Source organism: Bison bison, unplaced genomic scaffold, assembly GCF_000754665.1.
Source record: "Bison bison bison isolate TAMUID 2011002044 unplaced genomic scaffold, Bison_UMD1.0 scf7180017864522, whole genome shotgun sequence".
Classification (NCBI taxonomy): Eukaryota; Metazoa; Chordata; class Mammalia; order Artiodactyla; family Bovidae; genus Bison; species Bison bison.
Window position 1 is genome coordinate 317,868 of NW_011495073.1, and position 19,502 is coordinate 337,369.

At 45.0% G+C, this 19,502-nt stretch overlaps 1 protein-coding gene across 1 annotated transcript in view; it reads left to right on the top strand.

The window, feature by feature from the left end:
- The window catches only part of ABCA13 (ATP-binding cassette, sub-family A (ABC1), member 13), a 402,303-nt gene that overhangs the window by 150,893 nt on the left and 231,908 nt on the right, over positions 1–19,502 (top strand). The window contains exon 35 of the mRNA XM_010831050.1: positions 1,674–1,805. Within this exon, the coding sequence (XP_010829352.1) occupies positions 1,674–1,805 (132 nt within the window). The remainder of the gene's footprint in view (positions 1–1,673; positions 1,806–19,502) is intronic.

The window sequence follows — 19,502 nt, forward strand, 5'->3', positions numbered from 1 at the left end:
GCGAGCAGGGCTACTCTCCAGTGGCTGTGTGCGGGCGAGCAGGGCTACTCTCCAGTGGCTGTGTGCGGGCGAGCAGGGCTACTCTCCAGTGGCTGTGTGCGGGCGAGCAGGGCTACTCTCCAGTGGCTGTGTGCGGGCTTCCGGTCGCAGTGGCTTCTCTCGTTGTGGAACATGGGCTTCCGGCACGCAGGCTTCAGTAGCTGTGGCCTGGCAGGCTCTGCAGTTTCGCTTCTCCGGCCCTGGAGCTTGGGCTCTGTAGTTGTGCCACTCGGGCTTAGGTGATCCGTGACATGCGGGATTTTCCTGGACCAGGAATCCAACCAGTGCCCTTTGTACTGCAAGGCAGGTTCTTAACCACTGGAGCACCAGGGACGCCCTGAAACATTTATTTTATTGAGTTCTAGGTTAGTACCATCGGAGAAGGCAATGGGACCCCACTCCAGTACTCTTGCCTGGAAAATCCCATGGGTGGAGGAGCCTGGTAGGCTGCAGTCCATGGGGTCACTAAGAGTCGGACACGACTGAGTGACTTGACTTTCACTTTTCACTTTCGTGCATTGGAGAAGGAAATGGCAACCCACTCCAGTGTTCTTGCCTGGAGAATCCCGGGGACGGGGGAGCCTGGTGGGCTGCCGTCTATGGGGTCACACAGAGTCGGACACGACTAAAGTGACTTAGCAGCAGCAGCAGCAGGTTAGTACCATAGGAAAATTGAGAAAGATGAATATTTCTTGTAAAAAAAATTAAAGAATCTGCCTGCAATGTGGGAGACCTGGATTTAGTCCCTGGGTTGGGAAGATCCCCTGGAGTAGCAAACGGAAGCCCACTCCAGTATTCTTGCCCGGAAAGTTCCACTGATGGAGGAGCCTGGTGGGCTGCAGTCTTGGGATCGCAAGAGTTGGACACGACTGAGTGACTGAACCACCACAGAATTAATTTTAATCCAGCAATACCTTGCAAACATATTGTTAGAAGAGAATGATTCTTTCCTACTGCAGATGCTGTATCCTATTTATATATATTCCAAGAACAATAGTATAATTTAGAGTGGGTGCTCAAGGACTTTTCATTTTGTTTTTAAACAGGTTTATTTCCCCTAAATATAGACTTTTTTAGTTAAGCAAGTAAACTAGGTATAAGCAAAGCAACCTTTAAAAATTTTTAAATGTTAGATATTCAAGTGTTGTTAATGGTCACCCACCTGCTGTCCTTGTCGGTGTGAGATGAAGCCAGAACTTCACTGGAAGGCCAGGACCCATGGCCTTGACCTTCCTTTTGTTTTAGCTGTGCTTAGCTTTGCTTCGGAGAAGGCAATGGCACCCCACTCCAGGACTCTTGCTTGGAAAATCCCATGGATGGAGGAACCTGGTAGGCTGTAGTCCATGGGGTCGCTAAGAGTCGGACTCGACTGAGAACTTCCCTTTCACTTTTCACTTTCATGCATTGGAGAAGGAAATGGCAACCCACTCCAGTGTTCTTGCCTGGAGAATCCCAGGGACGGGGGAGCCTGGTGGGCTGCCGTCTATGGGGTCACACAGAGTCGGACACGACTGAAGCGACTTCGCAGCAGCAGCAGCAGCAGCTTTGCCCCTGGGCGCAGTGGACTCAGGTCATCAAAGTCTGCCCTGAAAGAGGATGAGCAGTGCTGACGCTGACCTTTCTCTTCCTTCCAGGGATTCAGTGGGATAACATGTACCAGTCTCCAGAAGTAGCAGGCATGACATTTGGATGGGTTTGCTGGATGATTCTGTTTGATTCAGGACTTTATTTTCTATGTGGATGGTACTTGAACAGCTTGATTCCTGGTAAGATTTCTGCACTTTATGACAAAATCAACTTAAAAAACAGTTTGAGCAATGTATGTGAATATTGGAGAATTATTTGTTCTTTAAATAAGACACGAGAAAGGGAGTTGATAGGATGTGTTTTAAAGGGAGCTGAGCATGTTTGAGGAAAAACTGGTGCTTCTGAATCCTGAGGCAACCGAGACCCTGTGAAGACAGGTGGTGGAGGGGTCCCATGGGCCCACCGCGCAGCTCCCCAGCCTGGGGGCTCCAGAAGATGTAACGGCAGAGAAGCTGGTTCTCAAGATCATGTGTGTGAGGAGGATAGAGGTGAGGGAGTGAGAGCAGGAGAGCCTGGCACTCATGTGTCTTGGGTCCCTGGAGCCCAAGGTTAGGGGTTCAGAGAGCGCCGTGAGGTAGGAGTAAAAGGACCTGGTTCTCAGCCAGGCCAGTGGGTGGCAGGACCTGGAGGTAAGCTGGGCTGGCAACAGGGGGCTGAGCGGGGGCCTGGTGGTTGGGAGTCCTCCAAACCAGAGTCAGTAGTGTTGTGTGTGGAGGTGATGCAGGGCTGGCTGCCCAAGGCGATGGGCCTCCCCTTCGGTCAGTGGGGGAGGAGGCGTTCATGCCACATGCCTGGCTCAGCCCCAGGCAGCAGAGAGAGCGCTTCAACCTTTTTTAGTTTATGTATTTTAGAAATAGCTTTTAAATGGTATCATACTTCCTTGCTGAAATTGCTTGTGGTTCTGGCTATTTACTTTCCAAACAACTGGGCATTTCAAGCGGAATCTAACCTTTAAAGTTAAGAACTAAAAGAGATTCTAATCATATACAAGTTGAAAATGAAGGGATAGGAGAAAATAAAAAACCTTCATTCTGTTTACAAAAATATATTCTATGCCTGGAGAGTTTATGCACCATTTAAGGATGAGTAAAAATCAAAATAAAATGGGTCATTGAAAAGATTATTTTACATATGAGCAGGAAAAGTGATGCCCAAGAGGTAAAGATATCATAATTTAGAAATGTGATTTATTCTGGAAAAACTTAGATTGCACTGTTGTGATATTTGAATAAAATTTAAGAACAGGTGGATCTAGGAAATGAGAAAAAAATTTAACCGAGGAGGCCAAGGTGAAGGGAAGCTGGAAAAGGCTGGATGTTACCAAGAAGCTGGTTAACCACGAGGGATGTTGTAGAAGATGGTGGGATGTTGGTTTGAAATGCACAAGAAGTGGTGCAGAGGAGCGGCCGTGCAGTCAGGACAGGGACATGCCCAGATGGTGCCGGGAAAGTGATGGATCAGGCAGCCTGTAAACCCCAGACTCCCACCCCTAGACAGATCCAGGGGGAGAAGAGGAACCATCACATTTCAATGAGAAAAACCTGATTTGGAAAGTAAAGGCTCAGCACATTGCACACAAAATAATAATTAAAAAAGCTGTATTTAGATGCAAAATGGCAGATGTCTTGGAGTCCACAGAAAAAGAAAAGAATTCGAGGAGTGTAAAGTCCAGGGAATCGTGTTGCCCTCGTCTAGGTGAAGATTATTAGCAGATTTGTCCCTGGATCCAGAAGAAGCTGAGTTTTTCCTTAGCGCTAGGGCCTTGAGGCAAGAGGTCCCAGGTTCTAATTTTCATATATTCCAGTGAGGCAAAGGGGCTTGTGATGCTCAGCAAGGGCTTGACCCCCAGTTCCCGCTGGGACATTCCAGTGGAGGAAGCCCAAGTCTTAAGTGGGAAGGTGCTTCTGTCCAGACCTGAGGCCAATGGACGGGGACTGGTCAGACAGGGACTTCAGAGGCTTCCTGGCAGCACCTGTGAATGAGCCTGGCATGTTGCTCAGGAAGAGGGAGAGAGACAGAGGCACATTCAGAAGACAGAGTGACCAGAGGGAGGTGGCCTGGTTGGGACCATCCTGCAAGTTTGGGGAAGCTTTGGGGAGGAACTGGGTAAAATCTGAAAGTAGGGAGGCAGCAGCTGTGGGAAAGTGCAGAGGACAGGCTTTCGATCTGATGATGATTCTTGTGGATGTTGGGACATGAGAGGGGGGGCATCTGGGGCTCAGAAAGCCCTGCTGTGCAGGAGGGGCAGGGCAGGGTTGGAGTAGGGTGCCAGAAGGGGCCAGCACACGTGGCGGGGTGTGCCTCTATCTGTCTGCCTGTCCTGGGCGCCGAGGACCTCCGCCACAGGTATGGGCTCAGATGGGGGCACCTGTCTCCTCCCGAGGAGGTGGGGGCACCTGAGACGGGGTGGAGCTGGAGGGGCGGGTTCGTGTCTCTGCTCCGCCCCCCAGCTGTCTGCCTGCCCCTACTTGCTCGCTGTGACAGGGATAACCTGGGAGACACAGGTTCCAGCTGTGGGAAATGGAGAATCAGAGACAATGGAAAAGATAGAGAAAACCAGGGTGTCCCTAGCTCAGTGTGAGAATCAGGTGAAAAACAGGCCCATCAGATGACTGGTCACAAATACACATCCGTGAACATCAATGCCTGACTCTCTGTTGTCAGTAAATAGAGACTGCAGTGGGGAAGGTAGCATTAAAATAAATAACAGTGTGACTCCAATGGAGAGGAGAATGTTTGTCAAATTAAATATTTAAAATAGGTTTGAATAAACGGAAAGAGATGCCACATTCCTCAACGTGGCTACTTGTCATGAATATGTTGATTTTTTCCAAGTTGATGTATAAATTTATATAATTTTAAATTATATAACATTTACTATGAAACATGTCAATGTAAAATAATGAAATTTACATAATCATTTAAATTAAAAATACTGTTACAAGGGATTTGTTTTTAATTGATGAAATGTTTCTAAAGATAGCTAAAATATGACTTGACAACAAGTATCAAAATTTACTGAAAATGATAAGAGAGACAGGCGTCTGATGATTATGTAAAACCTCTATATTTGACAGGGATTAAAACAATGGAGTACTCATGCAATAATAAAGCAGTGGAATATATTGAAAAATTCAGTAACCAACCCATTTGTATATAGTAATTTACTCTGGGCACTGAGATCATTTCTGTATCTCAGCCATTGTAAACAGTGCTGTGGTGGAAATACATGTGCTTACACTTCATGGGAAATAGATGGGGAAACAGTGGAAACTGTGTCAGACTTTATTTTTCTGGGCTCCAAAATCACTGCAGATGGTGACTGCAGCCATGAAATTAAAAGACGCTTACTCCTTGGAAGGAAAGTTATGACCAACCTAGATAGCATATTCAAAAGCAGAGACATTACTTTGCCAACAAAGGTCCGTCTAGTCAAGGCTATGGTTTTTCCTGTGGTCATGTATGGATGTGAGAGTTGGACTGTGAAGAAGGCTGAGCGCTGAAGAATTGATGCTTTTGAACTGTGGTGTTGGAGAAGACTCTTGAGAGTCCCTTGGACTGCAAGGAGATCCAACCAGTCCATTCTGAAGGAGATCAGCCCTGGGATTTCTTTGGAAGAAATGATCTGAAGCTGAAACTCCAGTACTTTGGCCACCTCATGTGAAGAGTTGACTCATTGGAAAAGACTCTGATGCTGGGAGGGATTGGGGGCAGGAGGAGAAGGGGATGACAGAGGATGAGATGGCTGGATGGCATCACTGACTCGATGGACGTGAGTCTCAGTGATCTCCGGGGGTTGGTGATGGACAGGGAAGCCTGGAGTGCTGTGATTCATGGGGTCGCAAGGAGTCAGACATGACTGAGCGACTGAACTGACACTGTTTCAAATTCATGTTTTCATGTTCTTCGGATAAATATCCAGAAGTGGAATTGCTGGGTCATATGGTAGATCTAGCCTTAATTTTTTGAGGAATTCCCATGCTGTTCTCCATAGTGGCTGTACCAATTTACATTTGACTAACAGTGTAGAAGGTTCTTTTCTCCACATCCTGGTTATTTCCTGTATTTTTGATCACAGCCTTTCTAACTGGGCATGAGGTAATACTGTGCTTTTCATTTTTCTTTCCTAATAACTACTGATACTGAACATCTTTCATGTGCCTGTTGGCCTTCTCAATGTCTTTTATTGAAAAATGTCTATTTAGAGCCTCCACCTAGTTTTTTATCATAATATTTTCTTTGATGTTGTGTTGTATGTTAATAATATATTAGATGTTAACCTCTTGTCAGATATATGAGTGGGTTTCCTCATTCCTGCTCTTAAAGGGATAGCTTTCAATTTTCCACCAGTATAATGTTACCTGTGGGTTTGTCATATATGACCTTTATTATGTTGAGGTATCCTCCTTCTGTACCCATTTTTTGAGAGTTTTTTTTTTATCATAAATGCATGTCATGTCCTTTCAGATGCCTTTTCTGCATCTTTTGAGGTTATCGTATGATTTTTATCCTTCATTTTGTTGATATGGTGTATCAGGTTTGGTATCAGGGTACTAATGTTGGCCTGGTAAAATTAATTTGGAAGCATTTCCTCCTTTTCAGTATTTTGAAAGAGTTTGAGAAGGGTAAGTATTGAGTCTTCTTTGAATGTTGGATAGAATTTACCTGTGAAGCCACTGGGCCTAGACTTTTGTTTTGGGGGATGTTTCTATTACTGTTTCAGTCTCCTTCTGGTGGTCAGTCTATTCAGATTTTTTCTTTAAAATTAAATTGAGTCAGTCAGTTTATTTCTGGCTGTGCCAGGTCTTCGCGCGGGCCTTCCGCAGTGGTGGTGAGGGGCACTCCTGTCTAGCTGCCGTGCTGAGGCTTCTCACTGTGGCAGGTGATCTCATTGTGGAGCGTGGGCTCCAGGTGTAGAGGCTTCAGTGGTCACAGCGTGTGGGCTGCAGTGGTTTTGGCACATGGGGTAGTTCCTCTGTGGCATCGCCAAGCGGATTCTTAACCACTGGGCCACCAGGGAAGTCCTGTTCAAATTTTCCGTTTCTTTACATTTCAGTCTCCGAAAGCAGTATGATCCTAAGGACGTTCTTTTTCTTCTGGGTTGTCCAGTTTTTTGGTGTGTAGTTCTTCATAGTATTCTCTTGTAATTCTTTGTATTTCTGTGGCATCCACCATAATTTTCTGTCTTTTATTTCTGACTTTGTTTATCTGAGCCCTCTTTTTTCTTAGTGAGTCTAGCTGAAGGTATGTCAATCTTGTTTTTCTTTTCAGAGAACCAGCTCTTAGTTTCATCAATCTTTTCTGTAGTCTTTTTAGTCTCTATTTATTTCTGCTGATTTTTAATTATTTCTTCCTTTATACTGAGTTCCAGCTTTGCTCAGTCTTCTTTTTCTGGTTCCTTTAGATTTACAGTTAAAGGCTAGGGCTTCCCAAGTGGCTCAGACAGTAAAGAATCGCCTGCAGTATAGGAGGCCCAGGTTCAATCCCTTGGTTGGGAAGATCCCCTGGAGAAGGGAATGGCAACCCACTCCAATATTCTTGCCTGGGGAATGCCATGGACAGAAGAGCCTGGCGGGCTACAGTCCTTGGCATCACAAAGAATCAGAGCGACTTAACACTTTCACTTTTTTCACTGAGGTTTAAGGTTAGATTGTTTGAGATTATTCTTGTTTCTTGAAGTATGCTTGCATTGCTGTAAACTTTCCTTTTAATATCACTTTTGCTGAACCCCATAGATTTTGGTATGCATACTTTCATTTCCCTTCAGGTATTTCTTGATTTCTCCTTTAACTTCTTTATTGACTTGCTACTGAACTGAGCTTGATTGTGCTCAGTAAGGCCAAGCTACTGACCCTGAGTTGTGGTTAAGGAAAGTGCAGCCTTTATTGCAGGCACCAAGCAAGGAATCCAGGCAGCTAATGCCTCCAAGCCTTGAACTCCCCAGAGGCTTTCAGGGAAAGGTTTTTAAAGAAGAGAGAGGGAGAGGGTTGAAATGTGTGTGATCAACTCATGGACATTCTTCTGATTTGTTGATAGTGAGGTAATTAGGAGTCAACATCATCAACCTTCGGGTTCCAACTAGTCTGGGGTCCATGTGCTTTGGGGCAGCATACAGTTAACTTCTCCCACCTGGTGGGAGTTTCAGTATCTGCAAAACAGCTCAAAGGACATGGCTCAGAATATTATCTATAGCCCTTGAAGAGGAACTGAATGCCCTTTGACTTTGTTTCATGGCTAAACAATGATTATTTTGTCTTGCTTGACCATTTCCCTTTGTTTCTGCATTTTTTCACTTCTCTGATTAAATTTATTCTTTGGAACGCAGGGAAGGTATAGGAGGTCAACGTTTTTCTACAGCAAGAGCCAAGTGGAGAGCATGGTAGTGGTGGCAGAGGGGTTCTGTCCTGGGAAGACCCCATAGCGTCCTGCGTGGTTACAGACCCAATAGCTGTCCACTAGCATCCTATTTAGTCTCCATAAATTTGTGATTTTCCCAGCTTCCTTCTTGTAGTTAATCTCTAGTTTCATATCATTGTGTTTGGAAAAGACGCTTGAAGATATGATTTCAGTCTTCTTAAATTTATTGAGATTTGTTCTGTGTCCCAACGTACGATTTATTCTTGAGAAAGTTCCAAGAGCATCTGGGAAGAATGTGTATTCTGCTGCATTTGGATGGAATGTTCTGTGTGAATCTATTAAATCCATGTAATCTAATGTTTCATTTAAGCCTGGTGTTCTTTGTTGGTTTTATGTCTGGTGGATCTATTAATTCATGTAGGTTGAATGTTAAGTTTGCTTAACACAGTGGTGTTGCTGTGTTTAGGTCTGTGGATGGTTACTTTATATATTTTGATGCCCCTGTGTTAGGTGAGTATGTGTTAATAAGTGTTATATAAAGAATGAGTGTTATCACTTCTTGAGGACTCGTCCCTTTTAACGTGACATAATATCCATCTTTGTCCTTGGTTATCTTGTTTGGCTTGAAGTCTGTTTTGTCTGTGTAAGCATAGCCACCCTACTTTCTTTTGGTTTCCATTTACTCAGAGTATCATCTTCCACCTGTTCACTTTGAGCCTGTTTTCGTTTATGGAGCTGAGCTGAGTCTCCTGGAGGCAGCATATGGTTGGGTCTCATTTTATATTCCATCCAGACACCCTGTGTCTTTTGCTTTGTCAGTTCAGTCTGTTTATGTTTAGAGTGATTGTTAATGCGTGAGGACGTAGTGCTGGCATTCTATCTTTTGTGTTTTGGTTGCTCTGTATCTCCATTATGCCTTTTCCCGTGTGTCTGCCATTTTAGCCAGGTGATTTCCCATGAGGTTTTCTCAGTCTCCTCCTTTTTGTGTTTTATGTACCTCTTTTAGATGTATGTTTCGTGTCACTCACGAAATAAGAAGTTTTGTGTAAAATGTATCAGATAATATAGTCCTTTTACTGCTGATATTTGGCATCTTAACTTCATTTGCTTATATGGGTTCTATCCTTTCCCTCTTTCCCATTTATCTTTTTGTCTTCTCAAATTATCCCTTATGATGTTGTGAGCTTGTGACCAAATTAGTTATTTTTACTGCATTTTAAAAAATTTTATTCTATAATTGTTTAACAATCTGTTCTTATACAGTTTCACTTGTCTTTCTTTTTTTCTTTTTTATGACTGTGCACTGCATGGCATGTGGGATCTTAGTTCCCTAACCAACCAGGGATTGAGCCCTCCACACTGGGAGCTCCGAGTCTTAAGCACTGGAATACCAGGGAAGTCCCAGAGTTTCACTCCTCTGTCTGCTTACTGTCTACCTTACTCAAAGTTTTGTGTACTTTTCCCTTTCTGATTCAGATAGAAAAGCTTCTTTCAACTTTTCTTGTAAGGCAGGTCTAGTGGTGATGAGCTCTCACAGTTTGGGAAGATTTTATTTCTCTTTTGTATCTGAAGGATAACTTTGCTGGACGGAGTATCCTTGGCTGAGAGTTTGTTTTCATCTTTTAATCTTTGGCTCTGATATTCCACTCTCTTCTTGCCTGTAGTTTCTGATGAGAAATTTGCTGATAGCCTAATGGGGATTCCTTTGCAGGTTTCTGCCTTTTTTAGAACCCTGGCTGCGTTTAAAATTCTTTCTTTGTCATTTTTGACAGCTCTAATGTGCTGTGATAAGGTGTTTTTGTGCCGAGGTAATTACTGCAGCTTTATGGACTCACATACCCAGTTCCTCCCCTGGGTTTGGGACATTCTCAGCTCTAGTTTCCTTAACTAAACACTCTCTTCCCTCCTTCGTCTCTCATCTTTCTGGGACACACGCTACCTTTATGGGCCTTTCCTGGTGGGGTTAGATAGTTCCTCTGGAATTGTTTAATTTTTTAAAAATCATAGTTTTCTCTCTTCTTCTACCTGAATCATTTCCAGATTTTTATCTTTGGGCTCAGTACTCTCTCTTCCATGTGGTCTGCTCTATTTCCAGTGCTTCCTGTCTCATCGTACTTACTGAATTTTTTACTCCACAATTTTTGTTTGACTCTTTTTTAGTGTTTCAGTCTCTTTGGCAAAGTATTACTTCTATTCCATTAATTTTATTCCTAAGCTCATTGAACTGCCTTTCTGAGTTTTCTTATAGCTCATTAATTTTCTTCTTGAGAGCTATTTTGAATTCTCTATCAGTTAGATCAGATACATCCACATCTGTCATTTCCTCTTTGGCCCAGCCACTTCATTCTTTCTGGAGCTATTAGTAATTGCCCTTTTGTCTTCCCCAGTAGCATATTGGACACCTTCTGACCTGGGGCAGAGCTGGGGGGCTCATCTTTCTGGTGTCATATCTTTTTTCTTTTCATACTGGTCATGGGGTTCTCCAGGCAGGAATCCTGGAGTTGGCTGTCATTTCCTCCTCCAGTGGACCATGTTTTGTCAGAACTCTTCACTGTGACCTGTCTGTCTCGGGTGGCCCTGCATGTCATGGCTCATAGATTCATTGAGTTGTGTAAGCGTCTTCACCACAACAAGGCTATGCTTCCTGAAAGGTGATTCAAGCTGACTTGGAACTCAACATTAAAAAACTGAGATAATGACATCCAGTCCCCATCACTTCATGGCAAATAGAAGGGGAAAAAGTGGAACCGGTGACAGATTTTATTTTCTTGGGCTCCAGAGTCACTGCGGATGGTGATTGCAGCCATAAAATTAAAAGATGCTTGCTCCCCGGAAGGAAAGCAGTGACCAACCTAGACAGCTATTAAAAAGCAGAGACATCACTTTGCCAACAAAGGCCCACATAGTCAAAGCTATGGTTTTTCCAGTAGTCATGTATGGGTGTGAGAGTTGGACCATAAAGAAAGTTGATTGCTGAAGAATTGATGTTTTGAATTGTGGTGTTGGAGAAGACTCTTGAGAGTCTTCCAGTCAATCCTAAAGGAAATCAATCCTGAATATTCACTGGAAGGACCCATGCTGAAGCTGAAGATCCAACACTTTGGCCACCTGATGTGAAGAGCTGACTCACTGGAAAAGACCCTGATTCTGGGAAAGGAGAAGGGGGCGACCGAGAATGAGATGATTAGATAGCATTGCTGACTCAGTGGATACCTCCCGGAGATAGTGAAGGCAGAGGAGCCTGGTGTGCTGCAGTCCATGGGGCCACAGCGAGCCAGGCACGACTGAGGGATTGAACAGCAACAACAACAACAAATCAGATTACTAAATTCTTTAAGTTTGATTTCTGAAGAATTATCATTTTTGTCTCTGCGATACCATGCTATCATGGTTTCTTTGGCGTGTGTGTGTGAAACTGGATGGATTTCTCTTCTGCTGGTACATTTGAAGTAGTAAACACTTTTCTCATTTCAGTAACGCTTTTTTAACTTTGATTTGAGTTCAGCAGATTGATGACTAGAGGCCTTTTTCCTGGATTTTCAGTAGGTGGCGCTGTAACTCAAGTTTTTGGGGTCTCTTCCCTGAGTGGCCTCTGGCTGCATTTGAGACAGCGTTTCCACACCCACAGCTCTGCTGGATGTTTCCCCACTGCCTGTTGTTGCTCCGTGTGCCTCCGGGGTCATGGGTCTCTGCTGTCACTGGCGTTGCTGCTGAGGGGGCACTGGGATGGAGGATGCTCCCACCCCCATGGTGGGGGTTTGCCGGGGTCAGGTCACTGCGCCCTAGTATGGAGAGTTGGAGTGGGAATGAGCTGGGGTGGCTGGCGTCTCCCTGGGTCTGGGGTTGTCCAGTTGGTTTGTGGGTGCCATTGCCTCAGTCAGGGGATGAGGTGGCTCGAGCAGCTGGGGTTGTCAGCCTCCTCCCTGTGGCTGAGGGCACCTCCATGCTGGAAGTCGGGGTCCTGGGCACCACACCCCTGCTGCTGTGGTTCTCTGCCTGGAGCTTCAGCATCAGCTGCTGTGGTCCCCAGTGGAGAAGGGGTGTGAAGGGCAGAGGAGCCTGGTGTGCTGCAGTCCGTGGGGTCGCAGAGTCGGACATGACTGAGTGACTAACCAGCAACAGCAGCAAATCAGTGGTGTCACTGACTTTTGTGACTTTAAGTTCGGTGTCTGGAGAGCTGTCATCTTGTTGCTGTGATGCCATGTTACCATGGTTTTTAGTGACCTGACCTCACGGAGCGTCCCCAGTTGGGGATTGCAGGCCCCGCCTCCGCTGCCCTGCTAATCCTGCCTCCTCCGTATGTTCCAGCGCGCCCACCTTCAGACATACAGGTGTGGGGGTCTCTCCAGGGTCCTGGTGTGCTGGGCAGAGGAACCGTGGCTGAGTCATGGATGTTTTACTAGTTGTAGATTGAAGCAAGGAGATGAAGAGGGCATCTTATGCCCCCCTGATGCTGACCTTGAATCAAAGTTGACATTTTTAATGGAAGAGAAAGAATATAGAATTCAGTCAATCCACTAGTGAGAAAAAATATTACTCATTCATAAATTCATCAAAAGTGGTATCATTAAAATAATGAACAAATAGGAAAAGTATGGTTTTAAAGAGAAGGAAAGCCTTTTGCACTGTAATGCCAAGGACATAAATGATAAAAATCACTAGTTTCTGACTCACAGAATGAACCATAAGAACGAACTTATGGTTGCTGGGGCAGGAAGAATGGTTGGAAGGGAGATTTAGGGAGTTTGGGATGGACATGCACACACTGCTATATTCAAAATGGTCCAACAAGGACCGACTGTGTAGCACAGGGAACTCTGCTCAGTGTTACATGGCAGCCTGGATGGTAGGGGGATTTGCGGGAGAATGGAGACATGTGTATCTACGGCTGAGTTTCTTTGCTGTCCACCTGAAACTATCACAGCATTGTTTATCAATTATACGCCAATATGCCTGGAGAATCCCAGGGACGGGGGAGCCTGGTGGGCTGCCGTCTATGGGGTCGCACAGAGTCAGACACGACTGAAGTGACTTAGCATAGCACAGGGTAAAAAGTTTAAAAAGACACAAAAAACAAAAAAATCACCAGTTTCTATTATAAGAATTTAAATCAGTATTTCAAAAATCCAAATGAGAATTATACACTTTTCAAAGTTATAAAAGCTATTTAATGAGTATATGAAAATTGAAATTCTCGAGTCAAATTTTAAAAACATATATCTCAGCAGATATCCTAGCAAATAACTTGAACCATTTGTTAGAAAGTAAAGTTTATATTTAGTGAATTTATAAAAAACTTTAATGAGCATACAAAAGTATAAATTTGCAAAATACATAGAAGACAGTTTTTTTCCTCTGTGATAAAAATTACAGTAATTAATGCAGAAGATAAATTGTAAAAACTGACTATATTTTCTTTTATGTTTTCTCAGCATGCTAAATAATTTAATAAGAGGAAAAGAAAGCAAAAATTTTTGTTGAGGTGGTGGTGCAAAAGACAACCTAGAAAGGAGAGAGGCATGTTTGGGAATGTGGCTGGAAGAATCTACTTCGTGGTTTTGGTGATGAAAAACTATTTCTTCCTATTCTTCTTTTGAAAGGTGTAAGAGACTTGGTTCTGTTTCTCCTGGAAGGAACTAAAAGAACAGGGAAAAAAAGTGGAAGTGTTAGTCCTGCCCAACTCTTTGTGACCCCATGGAATGTAGCCTGCCAGGCTCCTCTGTCCATGGCCAGAATACTGGAGTGGGTTGCCATGCTCTCCTCCAGGGGATCTTCCCCACCCAGGGATGGAATGCAGGTTTCCTGCACTGTAGGCAGATTCCTTCCTGTGTGAGCCACCAGGAAGCCCCCGAACAGAACTGTAAGTGAACTGTGGATGTTCCGTGAGCAGGTAGTGTTGCAGGAAGGGAGACCCCTTCCAGGGCCCGAAACTGGGCTTTTGTCCAACACTTGGAAATGAATTGTCCGAGGAGACACATATGCTGACAAAGCAAGAGATTTTACTGGCAAAGGGCACCCGGGTGGAGAGCAATAGGGTAAGGGAACCCAGGAGAGCTGCTCTGCTGCGTGGCTGGCAGTCTCGGGTTTTATGGTGATGGGATTAGTTTCCGGGTGGTCTTTGGCCAATCACTTTAATTCAGAGTCTTTCCTGGTGGCGCACGCATCACTCAGCCAAGATGGATACCAGGGAGAGGGATTCTGGGAAGTGGACGGACACGCGGTGTCTCCTTTAGACCTTTCCTGAACTCTTCCGGTTGGTAGTGACTTATTAGTTCCGTATCCCTTATCAGGATCTCCTGTCATAAAACAACTCATGCAAATGGTTACTATGGTGCCTAGCCAGGGTGGGCGGTTTCAATCAGTGTGCTTCCCCTAACAGTAGGAGGCAGGGTCTTTAGAAAGACGATGATGTGTTGTGTCATGGGCGATGAGATCCACTGGGTTTGCATTGGTACTGTCCACTTGGCTCTGGATAGAACAGAAAGACACAGGATCTTCCCCTGCGATTGGACATGGGTGTGCCGGGTTCGTGGGCCTTCAGACTCAGACTGAGACTTGTACTAGCAGCATTCCACACCCCCAGTTCTCAGGTCTTTGGGTTTGAACTAGAACCGCTCAATTCACTGTCGTGGGCCTCCCGCTTGCAGAGAGTAGGTGGGACTTCTCAGCCTTAATGATTGCATGACCCAAGCTCCCATGGTAAACTTCTTTCTGTCTGTCTCTACACAGATAGACACTCACACACACCCCTGCTTGATTCTGTTGCTCTGGAGATTGCTGAGTGACACACCTGCCAAATCATAGCGATATCAATAGAGGGTAGAATGGGGCTCACTAGGGGCTGGAGGAGAGGGGGGTGGGGGCCTGGATGGTACAGGATGAAGGTAGCTTTGGAGATGGCTGCACAACAGTGTGATGAACTTCACATTCCTGAATTGTTTGCTTGAACTTGGTTCAGACGGTAATTTTGTGATATATACTTTATAATAGTTAAAAGAAGAAACCGAACCCTTGAGGGAGATATCTGGTGCTCAGAAATCCCACTTTCTAAATCACGTTTAAGGGGAAGAAAAGGAAGCTTGGGCAGGCTCCTGGAGGAGGGGAGGTCAGCTCAGAAAGGCTAAGAGATGGCAGGAATTTCTCAGGAGGGAGGAAGTGCTTAGTCATCCCTTGTTGTGTGAGTCTGCAGAAGATCAGCCAAGCTGGTGATTTTTAGAGAGTATTTGATATTTTTCTAAAAGGTAAATAAGGTCAACCTAGGGCTCAGAGGGGAAGGAAAAGTCATTTTCCTTAAGTGACCAGGAGACCTAAAAGCCCAAGTTGCTTATCTTTTGGAAAGAGCATGATCATGAGGGCCACTCTGGGTTGGGGATTCCATGCCTCTGGTTCCTCTCTTGCTGGTCGCCTAAGGCCCACGTGTCTCCTGGCTCCTCTGCTGTCCCTGCTGCAACAGCCCACTGTATCCAGGCACCAAACTTGCTGCCCACTCCTCTCCTGGTACATTTCTGTCCCTTAACTTCCACCAGTAACGTGAGCACCAAGTCAACCCTCTCCTCCCACCTCAGACCAGGGCAGAACCTCACCCCTGAATCAGACCCCCCATGCTACCCCATGCAGGGGACACCTCCACTCTGCCTGCAGGTCTTACGAGGTCTGTAACCTGGATATGCTTGGGAGTCCCTCCATGTCACACTCAACTTCTCACAAAGGGGAGTGAAGGCAGAGAACCTGGAAGCAACCTTTGCATGAGGAATGCCCCTCTCTGCATTTTGTGTAGAGAATTTGAGTGGGTTTTTCTCTTTCTGGCTGAACTAGCGGCTAGTTAGGAAGAAGACCAAAGTCTATTTCAAGATAAAAGATCAAAACTCCAAGATCTTTGTAAGAAGATATAAAAATAAAAAGAATTTACCAGAGATGACAATAAATATTTTTCCTTTTTTTTTAAATCATGAAATTCCTTGATTCTTCATTTCAGAAGTTAAAAGAACAACTGTAATTGGTAATTTATGTACCCTTAAATAACACAGAGTATTTATTTTCAACTTTGATGAAGTCTGCCAATAATAACAAAAAATGAAATTGCTAGAAAGTATCAGTGGACTCTTAGATCCATAAGTACTAATTACAGTTTCTGGGCACTCTCTGACTCAGCACACTTATTTTTTTTTTGGGGGGGAGGTGAATAAATTTTATTGTTCTATGATTTTCAAAGCCTCTTTATTTAAGTAGGATACAATAATGATAGAACTAGAAGGATTTCTAAAGGGCATCAAGGTGACAAATGAGTTTCAAATGAGTGACAAATGATACTTCCAGTGTCATTCAGTACTCTCTTTTTAAGACAAATATTTTGTAACACACCCTTGACTCTCATAAGATGAAAGTCACAGACAATAAAGCCTACCTATATATTATATATATATATATAAAATTCTTGCAGGTAATTTAAAAAATTAGTGTAATGTCTTAACTATAATATAAAAGAGAAAGCAATTCATAATGAAATAATATATGAATTCTCAATGGTCAACCAAGACTTTATTAAAACACAGAATAAGGTAGATACTCAGATTCTTGGCATAAATTTGTATTTAAGGGAAGGAAAATGATCAGAAAGCATTGGTATTAAAAGTAGAAGAAATTTATGAGAGGAGATGAAGATAGAGACTAAAATAAAGCTAATATTAAGATAAGGAATACCAGATAAGACTTGTTTGTATATGATAAAAAATATGGAAATAACATTAATTAAAATAGGAAAAATGTGAAAGGAAAAATTAGGCGCAAATGGAGTGGATAAGAGAATGCTATTTTGGTAAATGATCTGGGTCTTATTTAACAGTGTACGATCAGATAATTCCTTAGGTCATTTCACAGGACTGGTAATGATGAAGCAGCAGATACATCTGTCTTACAATTTCACCTCATGTCAGAGCCTCCATTCAGACTCCAGGTTTTTGGATTTTAGGTATCATATTCTGTTGCCAGTGACAGGAAGTAGAGGGTGGGTGGGACGAAAGAGCATTAATAAAGGGGGTTTGAGGAGAAGATGGGGTGAATACCTGAGAACAGCGTCAGAGGGAGATTGAAATCTAACAGGAAGCCTGCATATGAATCATTTTAATGTGCAGTTTTACACAATGGATTTCTTATTATTGTACTATAATGCTTATATATACACATATAATAATAATGCAAAACCGTTTCCAGAAAACCTTTACGGATGAGATTTAGTGCATTCATAAAACTGCCACCATAAGCACCTTTGGTTCTGAGTTTGCTAGAAGCATCTCAGTGCTCTTGTCCTGTGTCTGTGGGTCCTGTGCTGAGCTGTGGCCACCGTCATGCTGCACTGCAGACCAACAGCAAGTTGCTGTCACACTCGTGATGGGGTTTCCTGAAATGATGAACAACTTCCCCATCAGATCATCTTTCACTTGGTGTTAAGGCGGTTGCACTCCTGGAGAATTCAGTATGTAATGAAATTACACAGAAACTCTGGGTTTATGTGTCCGGCACTCACATGAACAAGGGCTTGTCCCCTGTATGAGTGTGTGTGGTGGTCTCACAGGACACAGGTCAGGGACAGGTCTTCCCTTTGTAGGATACCTGCCATCTAGGTGCCTGCCCACTGGAGGGGATTTGTATAGTCCCTGCTCATTCATCCGTTCATCAGGCCTTTTTATTTCTAAAATAAATACAAATTCCTGCTAATGTGATGTGCTGGGGCTTTCCTGACCTTGGAGAGACTGCAGAGGCAGGGACCCCTTCTCCCCTACAAATGAATCCCTGGAGATGGTGAAGGCTCTGCCCATAAGCATGCCTTTCACACTCAACACAGGAAATCTAGGCCATACGCCAGCCTCTGCTACATGCTTCCACCCTCTGGCCACTGTCCCTGCCCTTGTCACCCAAGGCCAGGAACAGACAATCGGGGGAGCCCTGTGCCCAGAGCCCAAGGGCATTACCCAGACTGACTGGTCCTAAGCCCGCTTACCCATTCCTTCCAGGGAAGCCACAGTACAAACTGTTGTCCACGATTCTCCTGGCTTCCTCTGCTCCCTGCCCAGCTCTGGTGCTTCCTCAGGAGGCCCTGCCAGGTGTGGCATGTCCCTCCTCTTGAGAATGGGGTTAACCAGACTTGGTGGCCTCACTGTGCCTGAATAATAATGATGCCCATGTTTAAAAACACCCATTCACTCTGTCAACCCAAAGAACCCCTTCCCACACATCCAGGACTCCCTGGAGGGCTCCCAGGCACTTGGTGCTCAGTCACTTCAATTGTGTCTGACTCTTTGTGACCCCATGGACTGTAGCCCACCAGGCTCCTCTGTCCATGGGATTCTCCAGGCAAGAATACTGGAGTGGGTTGCCATTTCCTCCTCCAGGGGATCTTCCCGACCCAGGCATTGAACCTGCATCTCCTGCACTGCAGGCAGGTTCTTTATCAATGAGCCATCAGGGACGTGCCACTGAGGCACTTGGGGATGAGGACAATCACCGTGTGACAGTCTCCCTGGGTAAGAGGGTCTCCCCGGCTTGGGGGGTGGGTGACAACTTTCTGTCTGTCTCACACACACGTGTGTGCACACCCACACAAGTGCTTTCTCTGCATTTTTTTTTCTTGGTGCAGCAATGGTGTGGAAACTGAGCCTGGCATTTCCTAGGCTCAGTATCTGAGGGGCATGCCCTGCAGACCCAGAGTCACAGATGACCGAGTCACAGGTCACTGCTGCCAGCAGGGTTCTGTGTCTACTGCAGGGCCCCCAAGCTCCACTCAGTGCATGAGCAAGCATCTGGTCCTCCTTGGGAGTTCATTTCACGAACTCTTCTTATGTATCTCCAGCCGGATTGGGTTTGGCCCCAGCTGTCTCATGTCCCTGGCTTCTTCCTGCACTGCTGTCAGAGTAGAGGAAACATTGATTTGCTTTCTGGTCTGTTCAGGCTCCCGGTTTACACTCTCAAGGAGCCGACTCTGGATGGACTGAGGGCCTTCGCTTGTATTAATGCTCCCATTATACTTGGTGACGTGAGCAGGGCGCTCAAGAACAGGTGTGACTTTAGGAGCAAGAGCCAAGGGCAGGGGAGAGCTGATCGGCCTCTGTGGTGCCTGGGCCTTGGCCCCTCCCTGTCTATCTTAGATTAATAGGTTAATTAGGAGGATTTAAACGTCCAGACAGAGCAGAGCGAGGGTGGTTTAATTAGCAAATAAGCCATTAATATTCAGTTTACTTCTAATTTGTTTTTCTAACTGAATGGCCTCTCCCATTCTGCCCCCACCTTTCCATCCCTGCAGCCGTGACCCTGGCTCAGGCCTCAGGCATCCCATCTGGACCTCTCAGCATCCTCCCAATTCCCGTCCAGGCCTCCAGGCGCCACCCCCCACCCCCACCACCTCACTTCTGCTAATTCACAGCCTGTGCCTAACCCCATGCATCTGATCCCACCTGCTCTTAACAGGCAGGGCCCCTTCTGCTGGCTGTGGCTGGTCCTGAGCTTGGTTATTGTCACCCAAGCGC